The sequence below is a fragment of the Spodoptera frugiperda genome, chromosome 25 (assembly GCF_023101765.2).
Source record: "Spodoptera frugiperda isolate SF20-4 chromosome 25, AGI-APGP_CSIRO_Sfru_2.0, whole genome shotgun sequence".
NCBI classification, from domain to species: domain Eukaryota; kingdom Metazoa; phylum Arthropoda; class Insecta; order Lepidoptera; family Noctuidae; genus Spodoptera; species Spodoptera frugiperda.
The window spans coordinates 13,311,591-13,335,902 of record NC_064236.1 but is presented as its reverse complement, the minus strand read 5'-3'; the positions used below and the strand labels follow the sequence as shown (position 1 = coordinate 13,335,902).

At 45.8% G+C, this 24,312-nt stretch overlaps 1 protein-coding gene and 1 long non-coding RNA gene across 51 annotated transcripts in view; one reads left to right on the top strand and one right to left on the bottom strand.

Moving 5' to 3' along the window:
* LOC118268179 (titin) overlaps nt 1–24,312 on the top strand; it is a 98,068-nt gene that overhangs the window by 60,409 nt on the left and 13,347 nt on the right. Inside the window, exons 35-49 of one of the 50 annotated variants that reach the window (XM_050704162.1) lie at nt 180–912; nt 1,855–2,495; nt 2,967–3,267; nt 3,739–3,908; nt 6,735–7,244; nt 9,600–10,070; nt 12,079–12,510; nt 12,996–13,505; nt 13,977–14,408; nt 15,348–15,854; nt 16,322–17,221; nt 17,690–18,458; nt 20,337–20,545; nt 21,017–21,275; nt 22,215–23,102. In XM_050704162.1, coding sequence (XP_050560119.1) covers nt 180–912; nt 1,855–2,495; nt 2,967–3,267; nt 3,739–3,908; nt 6,735–7,244; nt 9,600–10,070; nt 12,079–12,510; nt 12,996–13,505; nt 13,977–14,408; nt 15,348–15,854; nt 16,322–17,221; nt 17,690–18,458; nt 20,337–20,545; nt 21,017–21,275; nt 22,215–23,102 — 7,732 coding nt within the window. Of the gene's footprint in view, nt 1–179; nt 913–1,854; nt 2,496–2,966; nt 3,268–3,738; nt 3,948–4,889; nt 5,361–6,734; nt 7,245–9,599; nt 10,071–12,078; nt 12,511–12,995; nt 14,409–14,447; nt 14,877–15,347; nt 15,855–16,282; nt 18,459–18,628; nt 18,930–19,099; nt 19,869–20,336; nt 20,808–21,016; nt 21,747–21,955; nt 23,103–23,141; nt 23,562–24,312 lie in introns of all 50 variants that reach the window. The other 49 variants (XM_050704165.1, XM_050704164.1, XM_050704170.1 and 46 more) reach the window with 49 other exon arrangements.
* Nucleotides 13,512–19,183, bottom strand: LOC126912378 (uncharacterized). The gene is made up of 3 exons (XR_007707070.1): nt 19,035–19,183; nt 16,686–17,156; nt 13,512–16,217 (listed from the first exon to the last, which is right to left on the bottom strand). It is a non-coding gene; the product is annotated as an uncharacterized LOC126912378 (long non-coding RNA).

Genomic DNA, 24,312 nt, shown 5'->3' with positions numbered 1-24,312 from the left:
CAGAACAAACTGATGACTCACAACCCATTGTCACTGTACACAAAACAGAGGAATTCACTGACGAAACCACCACACCTCTTGAAGACTTACAAAAACCAGACAAAGCCGAACCAGTCGAGGAACAACCCGAGACTGTACAGGTCACACAAGTGCGCACTGAAACTGGAGACGTCAAAAAGGTTAAAACCACTAAACGCGTCATCAAAAAACAGAAAGGAACCAAGCAAGAAGTCACCGAAATCACAACCATCGAGAAAGATGACGAAACTCCGATAACGACGGTTACAGTAACCGAGGAAAAGACTCCCGAAGAAACAGAAGAAACGAAGCCCGTCGAAATCGTTGAACTGCCTGAAGAAACCACCGTCGAGGAATCCACTGCTCCTGATGGTAAGCCCAAACAAAAGAAAATCACTAAACGCGTCATCAAAAAGAAGGTAGGTCCTAAAGTTGAAACAACAGAAATCACCACAGAACAAACAGATGACACACAACCCATTGTAACCGTACACAAAACCGAAGAACTTATTGATGAAACCACGACACCTCTTGAAAGCTTACAAAAACCTGACAAAGCCGAACCAATCGAAGAACAACCCGAGACTGTTCAGGTTACACAAATACGAACTGAAACTGGAGACGTCAAAAAGGTTAAAACCACTAAACGCGTCATCAAAAAACAGAAGGGACCGAAACAAGAAGTCACCGAAATCACAACCATCGAGAAAGATGACGAAGCTCCGATAACGACGGTCACAGTAACCGAGGAAAAGACTCCCGAAGAAACAGAAGAAACGAAGCCCGTCGAAATCGTTGAACTGCCTGAAGAAACCACCGTCGAGGAATCCACTGCTCCTGATGGTAAGCCCAAACAAAAGAAAATCACTAAACGCGTCATCAAAAAGAAGGTAGGTCCGAAAGTCGAAACAACAGAAATCACCACAGAACAAACTGATGACTCACAACCCATTGTCACTGTACACAAAACAGAGGAATTCACTGACGAAACCACCACACCTCTTGAAGACTTACACAAACCAGACAAAGCCGAACCAGTCGAGGAACAACCCGAGACTGTTCAGGTTACACAAATACGCACTGAAACTGGAGACGTCAAAAAGGTTAAAACCACCAAACGCGTCATCAAAAAACAGAAGGGACCGAAACAAGAAGTCACCGAAATCACAACCATCGAGAAAGATGACGAAGCTCCGATAACGACGGTCACAGTAACCGAGGAAAAGACTCCCGAAGAAACAGAAGAAACGAAGCCCGTCGAAATCGTTGAACTGCCTGAAGAAACCACCGTCGAGGAATCCACTGCTCCTGATGGTAAGCCCAAACAAAAGAAAATCACTAAACGCGTCATCAAAAAGAAGGTAGGTCCGAAAGTCGAAACAACAGAAATCACCACAGAACAAACTGATGACTCACAACCCATTGTCACTGTACACAAAACAGAGGAATTCACTGACGAAACCACCACACCTCTTGAAGACTTACACAAACCAGACAAAGCCGAACCAGTCGAGGAACAACCCGAGACTGTTCAGGTCACACAAGTGCGCACTGAAACCGGAGACGTCAAAAAGGTCAAAACCACCAAACGCGTCATCAAAAAGCAGAAGGGACCGAAACAAGAAGTCACCGAAATCACAACTATAGAGAAAGATGACGAAGCTCCGATAACGACGGTCACAGTAACCGAGGAAAAGACTCCCGAAGAAACAGAAGAAACGAAGCCCGTCGAAATCGTTGAACTGCCCGAAGAAACCACCGTCGAGGAATCCACTGCTCCTGATGGTAAGCCCAAGCAAATGAAAATCACTAAACGTGTCATCAAAAAGAAGGTAGGTCCGAAAGTCGAAACAACAGAAATCACCACAGAACAAACAGACGACTCACAACCCATTGTCACTGTACACAAAAAAGAGGAATTCACTGACGAAACCACCACACCTCTTGAAGACTTACACAAGCCAGACAAAGCCGAACCAGTCGAGGAACAACCCGAGACTGTTCAGGTTACACAAATACGAACTGAAACTGGAGACGTCAAAAAGGTTAAGACCACCAAACGCGTCATCAAAAAACAGAAGGGACCGAAACAAGAAGTCACCGAAATCACAACCATCGAGAAAGATGACGAAGCTCCGATAACGACGGTCACAGTAACCGAGGAAAAGACTCCCGAAGAAACAGAAGAAACGAAGCCCGTCGAAATCGTTGAACTGCCTGAAGAAACCACCGTCGAGGAATCCACTGCTCCTGATGGTAAGCCCAAACAAAAGAAAATCACTAAACGCGTCATCAAAAAGAAGGTAGGTCCGAAAGTCGAAACAACAGAAATCACCACAGAACAAACTGATGACTCACAACCCATTGTCACTGTTCACAAAACAGAGGAATTCACTGACGATACCACCACACCTCTTGAAGACTTACACAAACCAGACAAAGCCGAACCAGTCGAGGAACAACCCGAAACTGTTCAGGTTACACAAGTGCGCACTGAAACCGGAGACGTCAAAAAGGTCAAAACCACCAAACGCGTCATCAAAAAACAGAAGGGACCGAAACAAGAAGTCACCGAAATCACAACCATCGAGAAAGATGACGAAGCTCCGATAACGACGGTCACAGTAACCGAGGAAAAGACTCCCGAAGAAACAGAAGAAACGAAGCCCGTCGAAATCGTTGAACTGCCTGAAGAAACCACCGTCGAGGAATCCACTGCTCCTGATGGTAAGCCCAAACAAAAGAAAATCACTAAACGCGTCATCAAAAAGAAGGTAGGTCCGAAAGTCGAAACAACAGAAATCACCACAGAACAAACTGATGACTCACAACCCATTGTCACTGTACACAAAACAGAGGAATTCACTGACGAAACCACCACACCTCTTGAAGACTTACACAAACCAGACAAAGCCGAACCAGTCGAGGAACAACCCGAGACTGTTCAGGTCACACAAGTGCGCACTGAAACCGGAGACGTCAAAAAGGTTAAGACCACCAAACGCGTCATCAAAAAACAGAAGGGACCGAAACAAGAAGTCACCGAAATCACAACCATCGAGAAAGATGACGAAGCTCCGATAACGACGGTCACAGTAACCGAGGAAAAGACTCCCGAAGAAACAGAAGAAACGAAGCCCGTCGAAATCGTTGAACTGCCTGAAGAAACCACCGTCGAGGAATCCACTGCTCCTGATGGTAAGCCCAAACAAAAGAAAATCACTAAACGCGTCATCAAAAAGAAGGTAGGTCCGAAAGTCGAAACAACAGAAATCACCACAGAACAAACAGACGACTCACAACCCATTGTCACTGTACACAAAACAGAGGAATTCACTGACGAAACCACCACACCTCTTGAAGACTTACACAAACCAGACAAAGCCGAACCAGTCGAGGAACAACCCGAGACTGTTCAGGTTACACAAATACGCACTGAAACCGGAGACGTCAAAAAGGTCAAAACCACCAAACGCGTCATCAAAAAACAGAAGGGACCGAAACAAGAAGTCACCGAAATCACAACCATCGAGAAAGATGACGAAGCTCCGATAACGACGGTCACAGTAACCGAGGAAAAGACTCCCGAAGAAACAGAAGAAACGAAGCCCGTCGAAATCGTTGAACTGCCTGAGGAAACCACCGTCGAGGAATCCACTGCTCCTGATGGTAAGCCCAAACAAAAGAAAATCACTAAACGCGTCATCAAAAAGAAGGTAGGTCCTAAAGTTGAAACAACAGAAATCACCACAGAACAAACAGATGACAAACAACCCATTATAACCGTACACAAAACCGAAGAACTTATAGATGAAACCACGACACCACTTGAAAGCTTACAAAAACCTGACAAAGCCGAACCAATCGAGGAACAACCCGAGACTGTTCAGGTAACACAAATACGCACTGAAACTGGAGACGTCAAAAAGGTCAAAACCACCAAACGCGTCATCAAAAAACAGAAAGGAACCAAGCAAGAAGTCACCGAAATCACAACCATCGAGAAAGATGACGAAGCTCCGATAACGACGGTCACAGTAACCGAGGAAAAGACTCCCGAAGAAACAGAAGAAACGAAGCCCGTCGAAATCGTTGAACTGCCTGAAGAAACCACCGTCGAGGAATCCACTGCTCCTGATGGTAAGCCCAAACAAAAGAAAATCACTAAACGCGTCATCAAAAAGAAGGTAGGTCCGAAAGTCGAAACAACAGAAATCACCACAGAACAAACAGACGACTCACAACCCATTGTCACTGTACACAAAACAGAGGAATTCACTGACGAAACCACCACACCTCTTGAAGACTTACACAAACCAGACAAAGCCGAACCAGTCGAGGAACAACCCGAGACTGTTCAGGTTACACAAATACGCACTGAAACCGGAGACGTCAAAAAGGTCAAAACCACCAAACGCGTCATCAAAAAACAGAAGGGACCGAAACAAGAAGTCACCGAAATCACAACCATCGAGAAAGATGACGAAGCTCCGATAACGACGGTCACAGTAACCGAGGAAAAGACTCCCGAAGAAACAGAAGAAACGAAGCCCGTCGAAATCGTTGAACTGCCTGAAGAAACCACCGTCGAGGAATCCACTGCTCCTGATGGTAAGCCCAAACAAAAGAAAATCACTAAACGCGTCATCAAAAAGAAGGTAGGTCCGAAAGTCGAAACAACAGAAATCACCACAGAACAAACAGACGACTCACAACCCATTGTCACTGTACACAAAACAGAGGAATTCACTGACGAAACCACCACACCTCTTGAAGACTTACACAAACCAGACAAAGCCGAACCAGTCGAGGAACAACCCGAGACTGTTCAGGTTACACAAATACGCACTGAAACCGGAGACGTCAAAAAGGTCAAAACCACCAAACGCGTCATCAAAAAACAGAAGGGACCGAAACAAGAAGTCACCGAAATCACAACCATCGAGAAAGATGACGAAGCTCCGATAACGACGGTCACAGTAACCGAGGAAAAGACTCCCGAAGAAACAGAAGAAACGAAGCCCGTCGAAATCGTTGAACTGCCCGAAGAAACCACCGTCGAGGAATCCACTGCTCCTGATGGTAAGCCCAAACAAAAGAAAATCACTAAACGCGTCATCAAAAAGAAGGTAGGTCCGAAAGTCGAAACAACAGAAATCACCACAGAACAAACAGACGACTCACAACCCATTGTCACTGTACACAAAACAGAGGAATTCACTGACGAAACCACCACACCTCTTGAAGACTTACACAAACCAGACAAAGCCGAACCAGTCGAGGAACAACCCGAGACTGTTCAGGTTACACAAATACGCACTGAAACCGGAGACGTCAAAAAGGTTAAGACCACCAAACGCGTCATCAAAAAACAGAAGGGACCGAAACAAGAAGTCACCGAAATCACAACCATCGAGAAAGATGACGAAGCTCCGATAACGACGGTCACAGTAACCGAGGAAAAGACTCCCGAAGAAACAGAAGAAACGAAGCCCGTCGAAATCGTTGAACTGCCTGAAGAAACCACCGTCGAGGAATCCACTGCTCCTGATGGTAAGCCCAAACAAAAGAAAATCACTAAACGCGTCATCAAAAAGAAGGTAGGTCCGAAAGTCGAAACAACAGAAATCACCACAGAACAAACAGACGACTCACAACCCATTGTCACTGTACACAAAACAGAGGAATTCACTGACGAAACCACCACACCTCTTGAAGACTTACACAAACCAGACAAAGCCGAACCAGTCGAGGAACAACCCGAGACTGTTCAGGTCACACAAGTGCGCACTGAAACCGGAGACGTCAAAAAGGTTAAAACCACCAAACGCGTCATCAAAAAACAGAAGGGACCGAAACAAGAAGTCACCGAAATCACAACCATCGAGAAAGATGACGAAGCTCCGATAACGACGGTCACAGTAACCGAGGAAAAGACTCCCGAAGAAACAGAAGAAACGAAGCCCGTCGAAATCGTTGAACTGCCTGAAGAAACCACCGTCGAGGAATCCACTGCTCCTGATGGTAAGCCCAAACAAAAGAAAATCACTAAACGCGTCATCAAAAAGAAGGTAGGTCCGAAAGTCGAAACAACAGAAATCACCACAGAACAAACAGACGACTCACAACCCATTGTCACTGTACACAAAACAGAGGAATTCACTGACGAAACCACCACACCTCTTGAAGACTTACACAAACCAGACAAAGCCGAACCAGTCGAGGAACAACCCGAGACTGTTCAGGTTACACAAATACGCACTGAAACCGGAGACGTCAAAAAGGTCAAAACCACCAAACGCGTCATCAAAAAACAGAAGGGACCGAAACAAGAAGTCACCGAAATCACAACCATCGAGAAAGATGACGAAGCTCCGATAACGACGGTCACAGTAACCGAGGAAAAGACTCCCGAAGAAACAGAAGAAACGAAGCCCGTCGAAATCGTTGAACTGCCTGAAGAAACCACCGTCGAGGAATCCACTGCTCCTGATGGTAAGCCCAAACAAAAGAAAATCACTAAACGCGTCATCAAAAAGAAGGTAGGTCCGAAAGTCGAAACAACAGAAATCACCACAGAACAAACAGACGACTCACAACCCATTGTCACTGTACACAAAACAGAGGAATTCACTGACGAAACCACCACACCTCTTGAAGACTTACACAAACCAGACAAAGCCGAACCAGTCGAGGAACAACCCGAGACTGTTCAGGTTACACAAATACGCACTGAAACCGGAGACGTCAAAAAGGTCAAAACCACCAAACGCGTCATCAAAAAACAGAAGGGACCGAAACAAGAAGTCACCGAAATCACAACCATCGAGAAAGATGACGAAGCTCCGATAACGACGGTCACAGTAACCGAGGAAAAGACTCCCGAAGAAACAGAAGAAACGAAGCCCGTCGAAATCGTTGAACTGCCTGAAGAAACCACCGTCGAGGAATCCACTGCTCCTGATGGTAAGCCCAAACAAAAGAAAATCACTAAACGCGTCATCAAAAAGAAGGTAGGTCCGAAAGTCGAAACAACAGAAATCACCACAGAACAAACAGACGACTCACAACCCATTGTCACTGTACACAAAACAGAGGAATTCACTGACGAAACCACCACACCTCTTGAAGACTTACACAAACCAGACAAAGCCGAACCAGTCGAGGAACAACCCGAGACTGTTCAGGTTACACAAATACGCACTGAAACCGGAGACGTCAAAAAGGTCAAAACCACCAAACGCGTCATCAAAAAACAGAAGGGACCGAAACAAGAAGTCACCGAAATCACAACCATCGAGAAAGATGACGAAGCTCCGATAACGACGGTCACAGTAACCGAGGAAAAGACTCCCGAAGAAACAGAAGAAACGAAGCCCGTCGAAATCGTTGAACTGCCCGAAGAAACCACCGTCGAGGAATCCACTGCTCCTGATGGTAAGCCCAAACAAAAGAAAATCACTAAACGCGTCATCAAAAAGAAGGTAGGTCCGAAAGTCGAAACAACAGAAATCACCACAGAACAAACAGACGACTCACAACCCATTGTCACTGTACACAAAACAGAGGAATTCACTGACGAAACCACCACACCTCTTGAAGACTTACACAAACCAGACAAAGCCGAACCAGTCGAGGAACAACCCGAGACTGTTCAGGTTACACAAATACGCACTGAAACCGGAGACGTCAAAAAGGTCAAAACCACCAAACGCGTCATCAAAAAACAGAAGGGACCGAAACAAGAAGTCACCGAAATCACAACCATCGAGAAAGATGACGAAGCTCCGATAACGACGGTCACAGTAACCGAGGAAAAGACTCCCGAAGAAACAGAAGAAACGAAGCCCGTCGAAATCGTTGAACTGCCTGAAGAAACCACCGTCGAGGAATCCACTGCTCCTGATGGTAAGCCCAAACAAAAGAAAATCACTAAACGCGTCATCAAAAAGAAGGTAGGTCCGAAAGTCGAAACAACAGAAATCACCACAGAACAAACAGACGACTCACAACCCATTGTCACTGTACACAAAACAGAGGAATTCACTGACGAAACCACCACACCTCTTGAAGACTTACACAAACCAGACAAAGCCGAACCAGTCGAGGAACAACCCGAGACTGTTCAGGTTACACAAATACGCACTGAAACCGGAGACGTCAAAAAGGTCAAAACCACCAAACGCGTCATCAAAAAACAGAAGGGACCGAAACAAGAAGTCACCGAAATCACAACCATCGAGAAAGATGACGAAGCTCCGATAACGACGGTCACAGTAACCGAGGAAAAGACTCCCGAAGAAACAGAAGAAACGAAGCCCGTCGAAATCGTTGAACTGCCTGAAGAAACCACCGTCGAGGAATCCACTGCTCCTGATGGTAAGCCCAAACAAAAGAAAATCACTAAACGCGTCATCAAAAAGAAGGTAGGTCCGAAAGTCGAAACAACAGAAATCACCACAGAACAAACAGACGACTCACAACCCATTGTCACTGTACACAAAACAGAGGAATTCACTGACGAAACCACCACACCTCTTGAAGACTTACACAAACCAGACAAAGCCGAACCAGTCGAGGAACAACCCGAGACTGTTCAGGTCACACAAATACGCACTGAAACCGGAGACGTCAAAAAGGTCAAAACCACCAAACGCGTCATCAAAAAACAGAAGGGACCGAAACAAGAAGTCACCGAAATCACAACCATCGAGAAAGATGACGAAGCTCCGATAACGACGGTCACAGTAACCGAGGAAAAGACTCCCGAAGAAACAGAAGAAACGAAGCCCGTCGAAATCGTTGAACTGCCTGAAGAAACCACCGTCGAGGAATCCACTGCTCCTGATGGTAAGCCCAAACAAAAGAAAATCACTAAACGCGTCATCAAAAAGAAGGTAGGTCCGAAAGTCGAAACAACAGAAATCACCACAGAACAAACAGACGACTCACAACCCATTGTCACTGTACACAAAACAGAGGAATTCACTGACGAAACCACCACACCTCTTGAAGACTTACACAAACCAGACAAAGCCGAACCAGTCGAGGAACAACCCGAGACTGTTCAGGTTACACAAATACGCACTGAAACCGGAGACGTCAAAAAGGTCAAAACCACCAAACGCGTCATCAAAAAACAGAAGGGACCGAAACAAGAAGTCACCGAAATCACAACCATCGAGAAAGATGACGAAGCTCCGATAACGACGGTCACAGTAACCGAGGAAAAGACTCCCGAAGAAACAGAAGAAACGAAGCCCGTCGAAATCGTTGAACTGCCTGAAGAAACCACCGTCGAGGAATCCACTGCTCCTGATGGTAAGCCCAAACAAAAGAAAATCACTAAACGCGTCATCAAAAAGAAGGTAGGTCCGAAAGTCGAAACAACAGAAATCACCACAGAACAAACAGACGACTCACAACCCATTGTCACTGTACACAAAACAGAGGAATTCACTGACGAAACCACCACACCTCTTGAAGACTTACACAAACCAGACAAAGCCGAACCAGTCGAGGAACAACCCGAGACTGTTCAGGTCACACAAATACGCACTGAAACCGGAGACGTCAAAAAGGTCAAAACCACCAAACGCGTCATCAAAAAACAGAAGGGACCGAAACAAGAAGTCACCGAAATCACAACCATCGAGAAAGATGACGAAGCTCCGATAACGACGGTCACAGTAACCGAGGAAAAGACTCCCGAAGAAACAGAAGAAACGAAGCCCGTCGAAATCGTTGAACTGCCTGAAGAAACCACCGTCGAGGAATCCACTGCTCCTGATGGTAAGCCCAAACAAAAGAAAATCACTAAACGCGTCATCAAAAAGAAGGTAGGTCCGAAAGTCGAAACAACAGAAATCACCACAGAACAAACAGACGACTCACAACCCATTGTCACTGTACACAAAACAGAGGAATTCACTGACGAAACCACCACACCTCTTGAAGACTTACACAAACCAGACAAAGCCGAACCAGTCGAGGAACAACCCGAGACTGTTCAGGTTACACAAATACGCACTGAAACCGGAGACGTCAAAAAGGTCAAAACCACCAAACGCGTCATCAAAAAACAGAAGGGACCGAAACAAGAAGTCACCGAAATCACAACCATCGAGAAAGATGACGAAGCTCCGATAACGACGGTCACAGTAACCGAGGAAAAGACTCCCGAAGAAACAGAAGAAACGAAGCCCGTCGAAATCGTTGAACTGCCCGAAGAAACCACCGTCGAGGAATCCACTGCTCCTGATGGTAAGCCCAAACAAAAGAAAATCACTAAACGCGTCATCAAAAAGAAGGTAGGTCCGAAAGTCGAAACAACAGAAATCACCACAGAACAAACAGACGACTCACAACCCATTGTCACTGTACACAAAACAGAGGAATTCACTGACGAAACCACCACACCTCTTGAAGACTTACACAAACCAGACAAAGCCGAACCAGTCGAGGAACAACCCGAGACTGTTCAGGTCACACAAATACGCACTGAAACCGGAGACGTCAAAAAGGTCAAAACCACCAAACGCGTCATCAAAAAACAGAAGGGACCGAAACAAGAAGTCACCGAAATCACAACCATCGAGAAAGATGACGAAGCTCCGATAACGACGGTCACAGTAACCGAGGAAAAGACTCCCGAAGAAACAGAAGAAACGAAGCCCGTCGAAATCGTTGAACTGCCTGAAGAAACCACCGTCGAGGAATCCACTGCTCCTGATGGTAAGCCCAAACAAAAGAAAATCACTAAACGCGTCATCAAAAAGAAGGTAGGTCCGAAAGTCGAAACAACAGAAATCACCACAGAACAAACAGACGACTCACAACCCATTGTCACTGTACACAAAACAGAGGAATTCACTGACGAAACCACCACACCTCTTGAAGACTTACACAAACCAGACAAAGCCGAACCAGTCGAGGAACAACCCGAGACTGTTCAGGTCACACAAGTACGCACTGAAACCGGAGACGTCAAAAAGGTCAAAACCACCAAACGCGTCATCAAAAACAGAACACAAACCAGACAAAGCCGAACCAGTCGAGGAACAACCCGAGACTGTTCAGGTTACACAAATACGCACTGAAACCGGAGACGTCAAAAAGGTCAAAACCACCAAACGCGTCATCAAAAAACAGAAGGGACCGAAACAAGAAGTCACCGAAATCACAACCATCGAGAAAGATGACGAAGCTCCGATAACGACGGTCACAGTAACCGAGGAAAAGACTCCCGAAGAAACAGAAGAAACGAAGCCCGTCGAAATCGTTGAACTGCCTGAAGAAACCACCGTCGAGGAATCCACTGCTCCTGATGGTAAGCCCAAACAAAAGAAAATCACTAAACGCGTCATCAAAAAGAAGGTAGGTCCGAAAGTCGAAACAACAGAAATCACCACAGAACAAACAGACGACTCACAACCCATTGTCACTGTACACAAAACAGAGGAATTCACTGACGAAACCACCACACCTCTTGAAGACTTACACAAACCAGACAAAGCCGAACCAGTCGAGGAACAACCCGAGACTGTTCAGGTTACACAAATACGCACTGAAACCGGAGACGTCAAAAAGGTCAAAACCACCAAACGCGTCATCAAAAAACAGAAGGGACCGAAACAAGAAGTCACCGAAATCACAACCATCGAGAAAGATGACGAAGCTCCGATAACGACGGTCACAGTAACCGAGGAAAAGACTCCCGAAGAAACAGAAGAAACGAAGCCCGTCGAAATCGTTGAACTGCCTGAAGAAACCACCGTCGAGGAATCCACTGCTCCTGATGGTAAGCCCAAACAAAAGAAAATCACTAAACGCGTCATCAAAAAGAAGGTAGGTCCGAAAGTCGAAACAACAGAAATCACCACAGAACAAACAGACGACTCACAACCCATTGTCACTGTACACAAAACAGAGGAATTCACTGACGAAACCACCACACCTCTTGAAGACTTACACAAACCAGACAAAGCCGAACCAGTCGAGGAACAACCCGAGACTGTTCAGGTCACACAAATACGCACTGAAACCGGAGACGTCAAAAAGGTCAAAACCACCAAACGCGTCATCAAAAAACAGAAGGGACCGAAACAAGAAGTCACCGAAATCACAACCATCGAGAAAGATGACGAAGCTCCGATAACGACGGTCACAGTAACCGAGGAAAAGACTCCCGAAGAAACAGAAGAAACGAAGCCCGTCGAAATCGTTGAACTGCCTGAAGAAACCACCGTCGAGGAATCCACTGCTCCTGATGGTAAGCCCAAACAAAAGAAAATCACTAAACGCGTCATCAAAAAGAAGGTAGGTCCGAAAGTCGAAACAACAGAAATCACCACAGAACAAACAGACGACTCACAACCCATTGTCACTGTACACAAAACAGAGGAATTCACTGACGAAACCACCACACCTCTTGAACACTTACACAAACCAGACAAAGCCGAACCAGTCGAGGAACAACCCGAGACTGTTCAGGTCACACAAATACGCACTGAAACCGGAGACGTCAAAAAGGTCAAAACCACCAAACGCGTCATCAAAAAACAGAAGGGACCGAAACAAGAAGTCACCGAAATCACAACCATCGAGAAAGATGACGAAGCTCCGATACGACGTTACGGTCACTGAGGAACTCCTGAGGAAGAAAGCCCGTTACTCACCGAAGAAGACCTTCGTCGAGGAAGACGCCAGACGGTAAGCCCGTCGAAACGTCGTTATCAAGAAACCACGTCGAGGAATCCACTGCTCCTGATGGTAAGCCCAAACAAAAGAAAATCACTAAACGTCAGAAGGTACCGAAAGTCGAAACACAGAAATCACCACAGAACACAGACGACTCACAACCCATTGTCACTGTACACAAAACAGAGGAATTCACTGACGAAACCACCACACCTCTTGAACACTTACACAAACCAGACAAAGCCGAACCAGTCGAGGAACAACCCGAGACTGTTCAGGTCACACAAGTGCGCACTGAAACTGGAGACGTCAAAAAGGTCAAAACCACCAAACGCGTCATCAAAAAACAGAAGGGACCGAAACAAGAAGTCACCGAAATCACAACCATCGAGAAAGATGACGAAGCTCCGATAACGACGGTCACAGTAACCGAGGAAAAGACTCCCGAAGAAACAGAAGAAACGAAGCCCGTCGAAATCGTTGAACTGCCTGAAGAAACCACCGTCGAGGAATCCACTGCTCCTGATGGTAAGCCCAAACAAAAGAAAATCACTAAACGCGTCATCAAAAAGAAGGTAGGTCCGAAAGTCGAAACAACAGAAATCACCACAGAACAAACAGACGACTCACAACCCATTGTCACTGTACACAAAACAGAGGAATTCACTGACGAAACCACCACACCTCTTGAACACTTACACAAACCAGACAAAGCCGAACCAGTCGAGGAACAACCCGAGACTGTTCAGGTCACACAAATACGCACTGAAACCGGAGACGTCAAAAAGGTCAAAACCACCAAACGCGTCATCAAAAAACAGAAGGGACCGAAACAAGAAGTCACCGAAATCACAACCATCGAGAAAGATGACGAAGCTCCGATAACGACGGTCACAGTAACCGAGGAAAAGACTCCCGAAGAAACAGAAGAAACGAAGCCCGTCGAAATCGTTGAACTGCCTGAAGAAACCACCGTCGAGGAATCCACTGCTCCTGATGGTAAGCCCAAACAAAAGAAAATCACTAAACGCGTCATCAAAAAGAAGGTAGGTCCGAAAGTCGAAACAACAGAAATCACCACAGAACAAACAGACGACTCACAACCCATTGTCACTGTACACAAAACAGAGGAATTCACTGACGAAACCACCACACCTCTTGAACACTTACACAAACCAGACAAAGCCGAACCAGTCGAGGAACAACCCGAGACTGTTCAGGTTACACAAATACGCACTGAAACCGGAGACGTCAAAAAGGTTAAGACCACCAAACGCGTCATCAAAAAACAGAAGGGACCGAAACAAGAAGTCACCGAAATCACAACCATCGAGAAAGATGACGAAGCTCCGATAACGACGGTCACAGTAACCGAGGAAAAGACTCCCGAAGAAACAGAAGAAACGAAGCCCGTCGAAATCGTTGAACTGCCCGAAGAAACCACCGTCGAGGAATCCACTGCTCCTGATGGTAAGCCCAAACAAAAGAAAATCACTAAACGCGTCATCAAAAAGAAGGTAGGTCCGAAAGTCGAAACAACAGAAATCACCACAGAACAAACAGACGACTCACAACCCATTGTCACTGTACACAAAACAGAGGAATTCACTGACGAAACCACCACACCTCTTGAACACTTACACAAACCAGACAAAGCCGAACCAGTCGAGGAACAACCCGAGACTGTTCAGGTCACACAAATACGCACTGAAACCGGAGACGTCAAAAAGGTCAAAACCACCAAACGCGTCATCAAAAAACAGAAGGGACCGAAACAAGAAGTCACCGAAATCACAACCATCGAGAAAGATGACGAAGCTCCTATCACGACTGTTACAGTCACTGAGGAAGAAACTCCTGAAGAAAAAGAAGACAAGCCCGTTACTGTCACCGAATTACCCGAGGAGACCTTCGTCGAGGAGACAACGACGCCAGACGGTAAGAAAGTACAAAAGAAAGTAACCAAACGTGTTATCAAAAAGAAGGTAGGTCCGAAAGTAGAAACCACACACATCACCACAGAACACACTGACGACACACAACCCATTGTCACTGTACACAAAACAGAGGAATTCACTGACGAAACCACCACACCTCTTGAACACTTACACACACCTGACAAAGCCGAACCAGTCGAGGAACAACCCGAGACTGTTCAGGTCACACAAATACGCACTGAAACCGGAGACGTCAAAAAGGTCAAAACCACCAAACGCGTCATCAAAAAACAGAAGGGACCGAAACAAGAAGTTACCGAAATCACAACCATCGAGAAAGATGACGAAGCTCCGATAACGACGGTCACAGTAACCGAGGAAAAGACTCCCGAAGAAACAGAAGAAACGAAGCCCGTCGAAATCGTTGAACTGCCCGAAGAAACCACCGTCGAGGAATCCACTGCTCCTGATGGTAAGCCCAAACAAAAGAAAATCACTAAACGCGTCATCAAAAAGAAGGTAGGTCCGAAAGTCGAAACAACAGAAATCACCACAGAACAAACAGACGACTCACAACCCATTGTCACTGTACACAAAACAGAGGAATTCACTGACGAAACCACCACACCTCTTGAAGACTTACACAAACCAGACAAAGCCGAACCAGTCGAGGAACAACCCGAGACTGTTCAGGTCACACAAGTGCGCACTGAAACTGGAGACGTCAAAAAGGTCAAAACCACCAAACGCGTCATCAAAAAACAGAAGGGACCGAAACAAGAAGTCACCGAAATCACAACCATCGAGAAAGATGACGAAGCTCCTATCACGACTGTTACGGTCACTGAGGAAGAAACTCCTGAAGAAAAAGAAGACAAGCCCGTTACTGTCACCGAATTACCCGAGGAGACCTTCGTCGAGGAGACAACGACGCCAGACGGTAAGAAAGTACAAAAGAAAGTAACCAAACGTGTTATCAAAAAGAAGGTAGGTCCGAAAGTAGAAACCACACACATCACCACAGAACACACTGACGACACACAACCCATTGTCACTGTACACAAAACAGAGGAATTCACTGACGAAACCACCACACCTCTTGAACACTTACACACACCTGACAAAGCCGAACCAGTCGAGGAACAACCCGAGACTGTTCAGGTTACACAAATACGCACTGAAACCGGAGACGTCAAAAAGGTTAAAACCACCAAACGCGTCATCAAAAAACAGAAGGGACCGAAACAAGAAGTCACCGAAATCACAACCATCGAGAAAGATGACGAAGCTCCGATAACGACGGTCACAGTAACTGAGGAAGAAGCTCCTGAAGAAAAAGAAGACAAGCCCGTTACTGTCACCGAATTACCCGAGGAGACCTTCGTCGAGGAGTCCACGACGCCTGACGGTAAGAAAGTACAAAAGAAAGTAACCAAACGTGTCATCAAAAAGAAGGTAGGTCCGAAAGTAGAAACCACGACATCACCACAGAACACACTGACGACTCACAACCCATTGTCACTGTACACAAAACAGAGGAATTCACTGACGAAACCACCACACCTCTTGAACACTTACACAAACCAGACAAAGCCGAACCAGTCGAGGAACAACCCGAGACTGTTCAGGTAACACAAATACGCACTGAAACCGGAGACGTCAAAAAGGTCAAAACCACCAAACGCGTCATCAAAAAACAGAAGGGACCGAAACAAGAAGTCACCGAAATCACAACCATCGAGAAAGATGACGAAGCTCCTATCACGACTGTTACGGTCACTGAGGAAGAAGCTCCTGAAGAAAAAGAAGACAAGCCCGTTAACGTCATCGAGTTACCCGAGGAGACCTCCGTCGAAGAGTCCACGACGCCGGACGGTAAGAAAGTACAAAAGAAAGTAACCAAACGTGTTATCAAAAAGAAGGTAGGTCCGAAAGTAGAAACCACACACATCACCACAGAACACACTGACGACACACAACCCATTATCACAGTACACACCACACACGAATACATTGACGAAACCACCACACCTCTTGAACACTTACACACACCTGACAAAGCCGAACCAGTCGAGGAACAACCCGAGACTGTTCAGGTTACACAAATACGCACTGAAACCGGAGACGTCAAAAAGGTCAAAACCACCAAACGCGTCATCAAAAAACAGAAGGGACCGAAACAAGAAGTCACCGAAATCACAACCATCGAGAAAGATGACGAAGCTCCGATAACGACGGTCACAGTAACCGAGGAAAAGACTCCCGAAGAAACAGAAGAAACGAAGCCCGTCGAAATCGTTGAACTGCCCGAAGAAACCACCGTCGAGGAATCCACTGCTCCTGATGGTAAGCCCAAACAAAAGAAAATCACTAAACGCGTCATCAAAAAGAAGGTAGGTCCGAAAGTCGAAACAACAGAAATCACCACAGAACAAACTGATGACTCACAACCCATTGTCACTGTACACAAAACAGAGGAATTCACTGACGAAACCACCACACCTCTTGAAGACTTACACAAACCAGACAAAGCCGAACCAGTCGAGGAACAACCCGAGACTGTTCAGGTTACACAAATACGCACTGAAACCGGAGACGTCAAAAAGGTCAAAACCACCAAACGCGTCATCAAAAAACAGAAGGGACCGAAACAAGAAGTCACCGAAATCACAACCATCGAGAAAGATGACGAAGCTCCTATCACGACTGTTACGGTCACTGAGGAAGAAACTCCTGAAGAAAAAGAAGACAAGCCCGTTACTGTCACCGAATTACCCGAGGAGACCTTCGTCGAGGAGACAACGACGCCAGACGGTAAGAAAGTACAAAAGAAAGTAACCAAACGTGTTATCAAAAAGAAGGTAGGTCCGAAAGTAGAAACCACACACATCACCACAGAACACACTGACGACACACAACCAATAATCACAGTACACACCACACACGAATACACTGACGAAACCACCACACCTCTTGAACACTTACACACGCCTGACAAAGCTGAATTAGTAGAGGAACAACCCGAGACTATTCAGGTTACACAAATACGCACTGAAAACGGAGACGTCAAAAAGGTTAAAACTACCAAACGCGTTATCAAAAAACAAAAGGGACCGAAACAAGAAGTTACCGAAATCACAACCATCGAGAAAGATGACGAAGCTCCGATAACGACGGTCACAGTAACCGAGGAACAGACTCCCGAAGAAACAGAAAAAACGAAACCCGTCGAAATCGTTGAATTTCCCGAAGAAACCACCGTCGAGGAATCCACTGCTCCTGATGGTAAGCCCAAACAAAAGAAAATCACTAAACGCGTCATCAAAAAGAAGGTAGGTCCGAAAGTCGAAACAACAGAAATCACCACAGAACAAACAGACGACTCACAACCCATTGTCACTGTACACAAAACAGAGGAATTCACTGATGAAACCACCACACCTCTTGAAGACTTACACAAACCAGACAAAGCCGAACCAGTCGAGGAACAACCCGAGACTGTTCAGGTAACGCAAATACGCACTGAAACCGGAGACGTCAAAAAGGTCAAAACCACCAAACGCGTTATTAAAAAACCCAAGGGGCCGAAACAAGAAGTCACCGAAATCACAACCATCGAGAAAGATGACGAAGCTCCTATCACGACTGTTACGGTCACTGAGGAAGAAACTCCTGAAGAAAAAGAAGACAAGCCCGTTACTGTCACCGAATTACCCGAGGAGACCTTCGTCGAGGAGACAACGACGCCAGACGGTAAGAAAGTACAAAAGAAAGTAACCAAACGTGTTATCAAAAAGAAGGTAGGTCCGAAAGTAGAAACCACACACATCACCACAGAACACACTGACGACACACAACCCATAATCACAGTACACAAAACAGAGGAATTCACTGACGAAACCACCACACCTCTTGAACACTTACACACACCTGACAAAGCCGAACCAGTCGAGGAACAACCCGAGACTGTTCAGGTTACACAAATACGCACTGAAACCGGAGACGTCAAAAAGGTTAAAACCACCAAACGCGTCATCAAAAAACAGAAGGGACCGAAACAAGAAGTCACCGAAATCACAACCATCGAGAAAGATGACGAAGCTCCGATAACGACGGTCACAGTAACCGAGGAAAAGACTCCCGAAGAAACAGAAGAAACGAAGCCCGTCGAAATCGTTGAACTGCCCGAAGAAACCACCGTCGAGGAATCCACTGCTCCTGATGGTAAGCCCAAACAAAAGAAAATCACTAAACGCGTCATCAAAAAGAAGGTAGGTCCGAAAGTCGAAACAACAGAAATCACCACAGAACAAACAGACGACTCACAACCCATTGTCACTGTACACAAAACAGAGGAATTCACTGACGAAACCACCACACCCCTTGAAGACTTACACAAACCAGACAAAGCCGAACCAATCGAGGAACAACCCGAGACTGTTCAGGTTACACAAATACGCACTGAAACCGGAGATGTCAAAAAGGTCAAAACCACCAAACGCGTTATTAAAAAACCCAAGGGGCCGAAACAAGAAGTCACCGAAATCACAACCATCGAGAAAGATGACGAAGCTCCTATCACGACTGTTACGGTCACTGAGGAAGAAACTCCTGAAGAAATCGAAGACAAGCCCGTTACTGTCACCGAATTACCCGAGGAGACCTTCGTCGAGGAGACAACGACGCCAGACGGTAAGAAAGTACAAAAGAAAGTAACCAAACGTGTTATCAAAAAGAAGGTAGGTCCGAGAGTAGAAACCACACACATCACCACAGAACACACTGACGACACACAACCAATAATCACAGTACACACCACACACGAATACACTGACGAAACCACCACACCTCTTGAACACTTACACACACCTGACAAAGCTGAATTAGTCGAGGAACAACCCGAGACTGTTCAGGTTACACAAATACGCACTGAAACCGGAGACGTCAAAAAGGTCAAAACCACCAAACGCGTCATCAAAAAACAGAAGGGACCGAAACAAGAAGTCACCGAAATCACAACCATCGAGAAAGATGACGAAGCTCCGATAACGACGGTCACAGTAACCGAGGAAAAGACTCCCGAAGAAACAGAAGAAACGAAGCCCGTCGAAATCGTTGAACTGCCCGAAGAAACCACCGTCGAGGAATCCACTGCTCCTGATGGTAAGCCCAAACAAAAGAAAATCACTAAACGCGTCATCAAAAAGAAGGTAGGTCCGAAAGTCGAAACAACAGAAATCACCACAGAACAAACAGATGACACACAACCCATTGTAACTGTACACAAAACAGAGGATTTCACTGATGAAACCACCACACCTCTTGAAGACTTACACAAACACGAAAAAGCTAAACCAGTCGAGGAACAACCCGAGACTGTTCAGGTTACACAAATACGCACTGAAACTGGAGACATTCAAAAGGTTAAAACCACTAAACGCGTTATTAAAAAGCCCATGGGGCCGAAACAAGAAGTCACCGAAATCACAACCATTGAGAAAGATGACGAAGCTCCTATCACGACTGTTACGGTCACTGAGGAAGAAGCTCCTGAAGAAAAAGAAGACAAGCCCGTTACTGTCACCGAATTACCCGAGGAGACCTTCGTCGAAGAGTCCACGACGCCGGACGGTAAGAAAGTACAAAAGAAAGTAACCAAACGTGATATCAAAAAGAAGGTAGGTCCGAAAGTAGAAACCACGCACATCACCACAGAACACACTGACGACACACAACCAATAATCACAGTACACACCACACACGAATACACTGACGAAACCACCACACCTCTTGAACACTTACACACACCTGACAAAGCTGAATTAGTCGAGGAACAACCCGAGACTGTTCAGGTTACACAAATACGCACTGAAACTGGAGACGTCAAAAAGGTTAAAACCACCAAACGCGTCATCAAAAAACAGAAGGGACCGAAACAAGAAGTCACCGAAATCACCACCATCGAGAAAGATGACGAAGCTCCGATAACGACGGTCACAGTAACCGAGGAAAAGACTCCCGAAGAAACAGAAGAAACGAAGCCCGTCGAAATCGTTGAACTGCCCGAAGAAACCACCGTCGAGGAATCCACTGCTCCTGATGGTAAGCCCAAACAAAAGAAAATCACTAAACGCGTCATCAAAAAGAAGGTAGGTCCGAAAGTCGAAACAACAGAAATCACCACAGAACAAACAGATGACTCACAACCCACTGTCACTGTACACAAAACAGAAGAATTCACTGATGAAACCACCACACCTCTTGAAGACTTACACAAACCAGATAAAGCCGAACCAATCGAGGAACAACCCGAGACTGTCCACGTTACACAAATACGCACTGAAACTGGAGACGTCAAAAAGGTCAAAACCACTAAACGCGTTATTAAAAAACCCAAGGGGCCGAAACAAGAAGTCACCGAAATCACAACCATCGAGAAAGATGACGAAGCTCCTATCACGACTGTTACGGTCACTGAGGAAGAAACTCCTGAAGAAAAAGAAGACAAGCCCGTTACTGTCACCGAATTACCCGAGGAGACCTTCGTCGAGGAGACAACGACGCCAGACGGTAAGAAAGTACAAAAGAAAGTAACCAAACGTGTTATCAAAAAGAAGGTAGGTCCGAAAGTAGAAACCACACACATCACCACAGAACACACTGACGACACACAACCCATTATCACAGTACACACCACACACGAATACACTGACGAAACCACCACACCTCTTGAACACTTACACACACCTGACAAAGCTGAATTAGTCGAGGAACAACCCGAGACTGTTCAGGTTACACAAATACGCACTGAAACCGGAGACGTCAAAAAGGTCAAAACCACCAAACGCGTCATCAAAAAACAGAAGGGACCGAAACAAGAAGTCACCGAAATCACAACCATCGAGAAAGATGACGAAGCTCCGATAACGACGGTCACAGTAACCGAGGAAAAGACTCCCGAAGAAACAGAAGAAACGAAGCCCGTCGAAATCGTTGAACTGCCCGAAGAAACCACCGTCGAGGAATCCACTGCTCCTGATGGTAAGCCCAAACAAAAGAAAATCACTAAACGCGTCATCAAAAAGAAGGTAGGTCCGAAAGTCGAAACAACAGAAATCACCACAGAACAAACAGATGACTCACAACCCATTGTCACTGTACACAAAACAGAGGAATTCACTGACGAAACCACCACACCTCTTAAAGACTTACACAAACAAGAGAAAGCCGAACCAATCGTGGAACAACCCGAAACTGTTCAGGTTACACAAATACGCACTGAAACCGGAGACGTCAAAAAGGTCAAAACCACCAAACGCGTCATCAAAAAACAGAAGGGACCGAAACAAGAAGTCACCGAAATCACAACCATTGAGAAAGATGACGAAGCTCCTATCACGACTGTTACGGTCACTGAGGAAGAAACTCCTGAAGAAAAAGAAGACAAGCCCGTTACTGTCACCGAATTACCTGAGGAGACCTCCGTCGAAGAGTCCACGACGCCGGACGGTAAGAAAGTACAAAAGAAAGTTACCAAACGTGTTATCAAAAAGAAGGTAGGTCCGAAAGTAGAAACCACACACATCACCACAGAACACACTGACGACACACAACCAATAATCACAGTACACACCACACACGAATACACTGACGAAACCACCACACCTCTTGAACACTTACACACACCTGACAAAGCTGAATTAGTCGAGGAACAACCCGAGACTGTTCAGGTTACACAAATACGCACTGAAACTGGAGACGTCAAAAAGGTTAAAACCACCAAACGCGTCATCAAAAAACAGAAGGGACCGAAACAAGAAGTCACCGAAATCACCACCATCGAGAAAGATGACGAAGCTCCGATAACGACGGTCACAGTAACCGAGGAAAAGACTCCCGAAGAAACAGAAGAAACGAATCCCGTCGAAATCGTTGAACTGCCTGAGGAAACCACCGTCGAGGAATCCATTGCTCCTGATGGTAAGCCCAAACAAAAGAAAACCACTAAACGCGTCATCAAAAAGAAGGTAGGTCCGAAACTCGAAACAACAGAAATCACCACAGAACAAACTGATGACTCACAACCAATTGTCACTGTACACAAAATAGAGGAATTCACTGACGAAACCACCACACCTCTTAAAGACTTACACAAACAAGAGAAAGCCGAACCAATCGTGGAACAACCCGAGACTGTTCAGGTTACACAAATACGCACTGAAACCGGAGACGTCAAAAAGGTCAAAACCACTAAACGCGTTATTAAAAAACCCAAGGGGCCGAAACAAGAAGTCACCGAAATCACAACCATCGAGAAAGATGACGAAGCTCCTATCACGACTGTTTCGGTCACTGAGGAAGAAGCTCCTGAAGAAAAAGGAGACAAGCCCGTTAACGTCATCGAATTACCTGAGGAGACCTCCGTCGAAGTGTCCACGACGCCGGACGGTAAGAAAGTAACCAAACGTATTATCAAAAAGAAGGTAGGTCCGAAAGTAGAAACCACACACATCACCACAGAACACACTGACGACACACAACCCATTATCACAGTACACACCACACACGAATACACTGACGAAACCACCACACCTCTTGAACACTTACACACACCTGACAAAGCTGAATTAGTCGAGGAACAACCCGAGACTGTTCAGGTTACACAAATACGTACTGAAACCGGAGACGTTAAAAATGTTAAAACTTTCAAACGCGTCATCAAAAAACAGAAGGGACCGAAACACGAAGTCACCGAAATCACAACCATCGAAAAAGATGACGAAGCTCCGATAACGACGGTCACAGTAACCGAGGAAGAGACTCCCGAAGTAACAGAAGAAACGAAACCCGTCGAAATCGTTGAACTGCCCGAAGAAACCACCGTCGAGGAATCCACTGCTCCTGATGGTAAGCCCAAACAAAAGACAGTTACTAAGCGCGTCATCAAAAAGAAGGTAGGTCCGAAAGTCGAAACAACAGAATTTACCACAGAACAAACAGACGACTCACAACCCATTGTCACTGTACACAAAACAGAGGAATTCACTGATGAAACCACCACACCTCTTGAACACTTACACAAACCAGACAAAGCCGAACCAGTCGAGGAACAACCCGAGACTGTTCAGGTTACACAAATACGCACTGAAACTGGAAACATTCAAAAGTTTAAAACCACTAAACGCGTTATTAAAAAGCCCAAGGGGCCGAATCAAGAGATTACCGAAATTACAAATATCGAGAAAGATGACGGAGTTCCAATCACCACTGTTACGGTCACTGAGGAAGAGGCTCCTGAAGAAAAAGAAGACAAGCCCGTTAACGTAATTGAATTACCCGAGGAAACCTCTGTCGAAGAAACAACGACGCCAGACGGTAAGAAAGTTATCAAACGCGGTATCAAAAAGAAGGTAGGCCCTAAAGTAGAACCCACACACATCACAGAATACAGTGATGACACACCCTCCATCATCACAGTACACACCACACTCAATTACCTTTTGTACATTTACACAAACCTCATCATTAGGGGAACACTCTGAAACTTAAGGTTACAAATATGCATCTTTCTTGATGTATCAGGTAATGGTTTATATCTGCTGGGGTCGGGTGTCGATAGCCAAATACTAATGCGCCGCCACAGGGCAGTAGCGTTAAT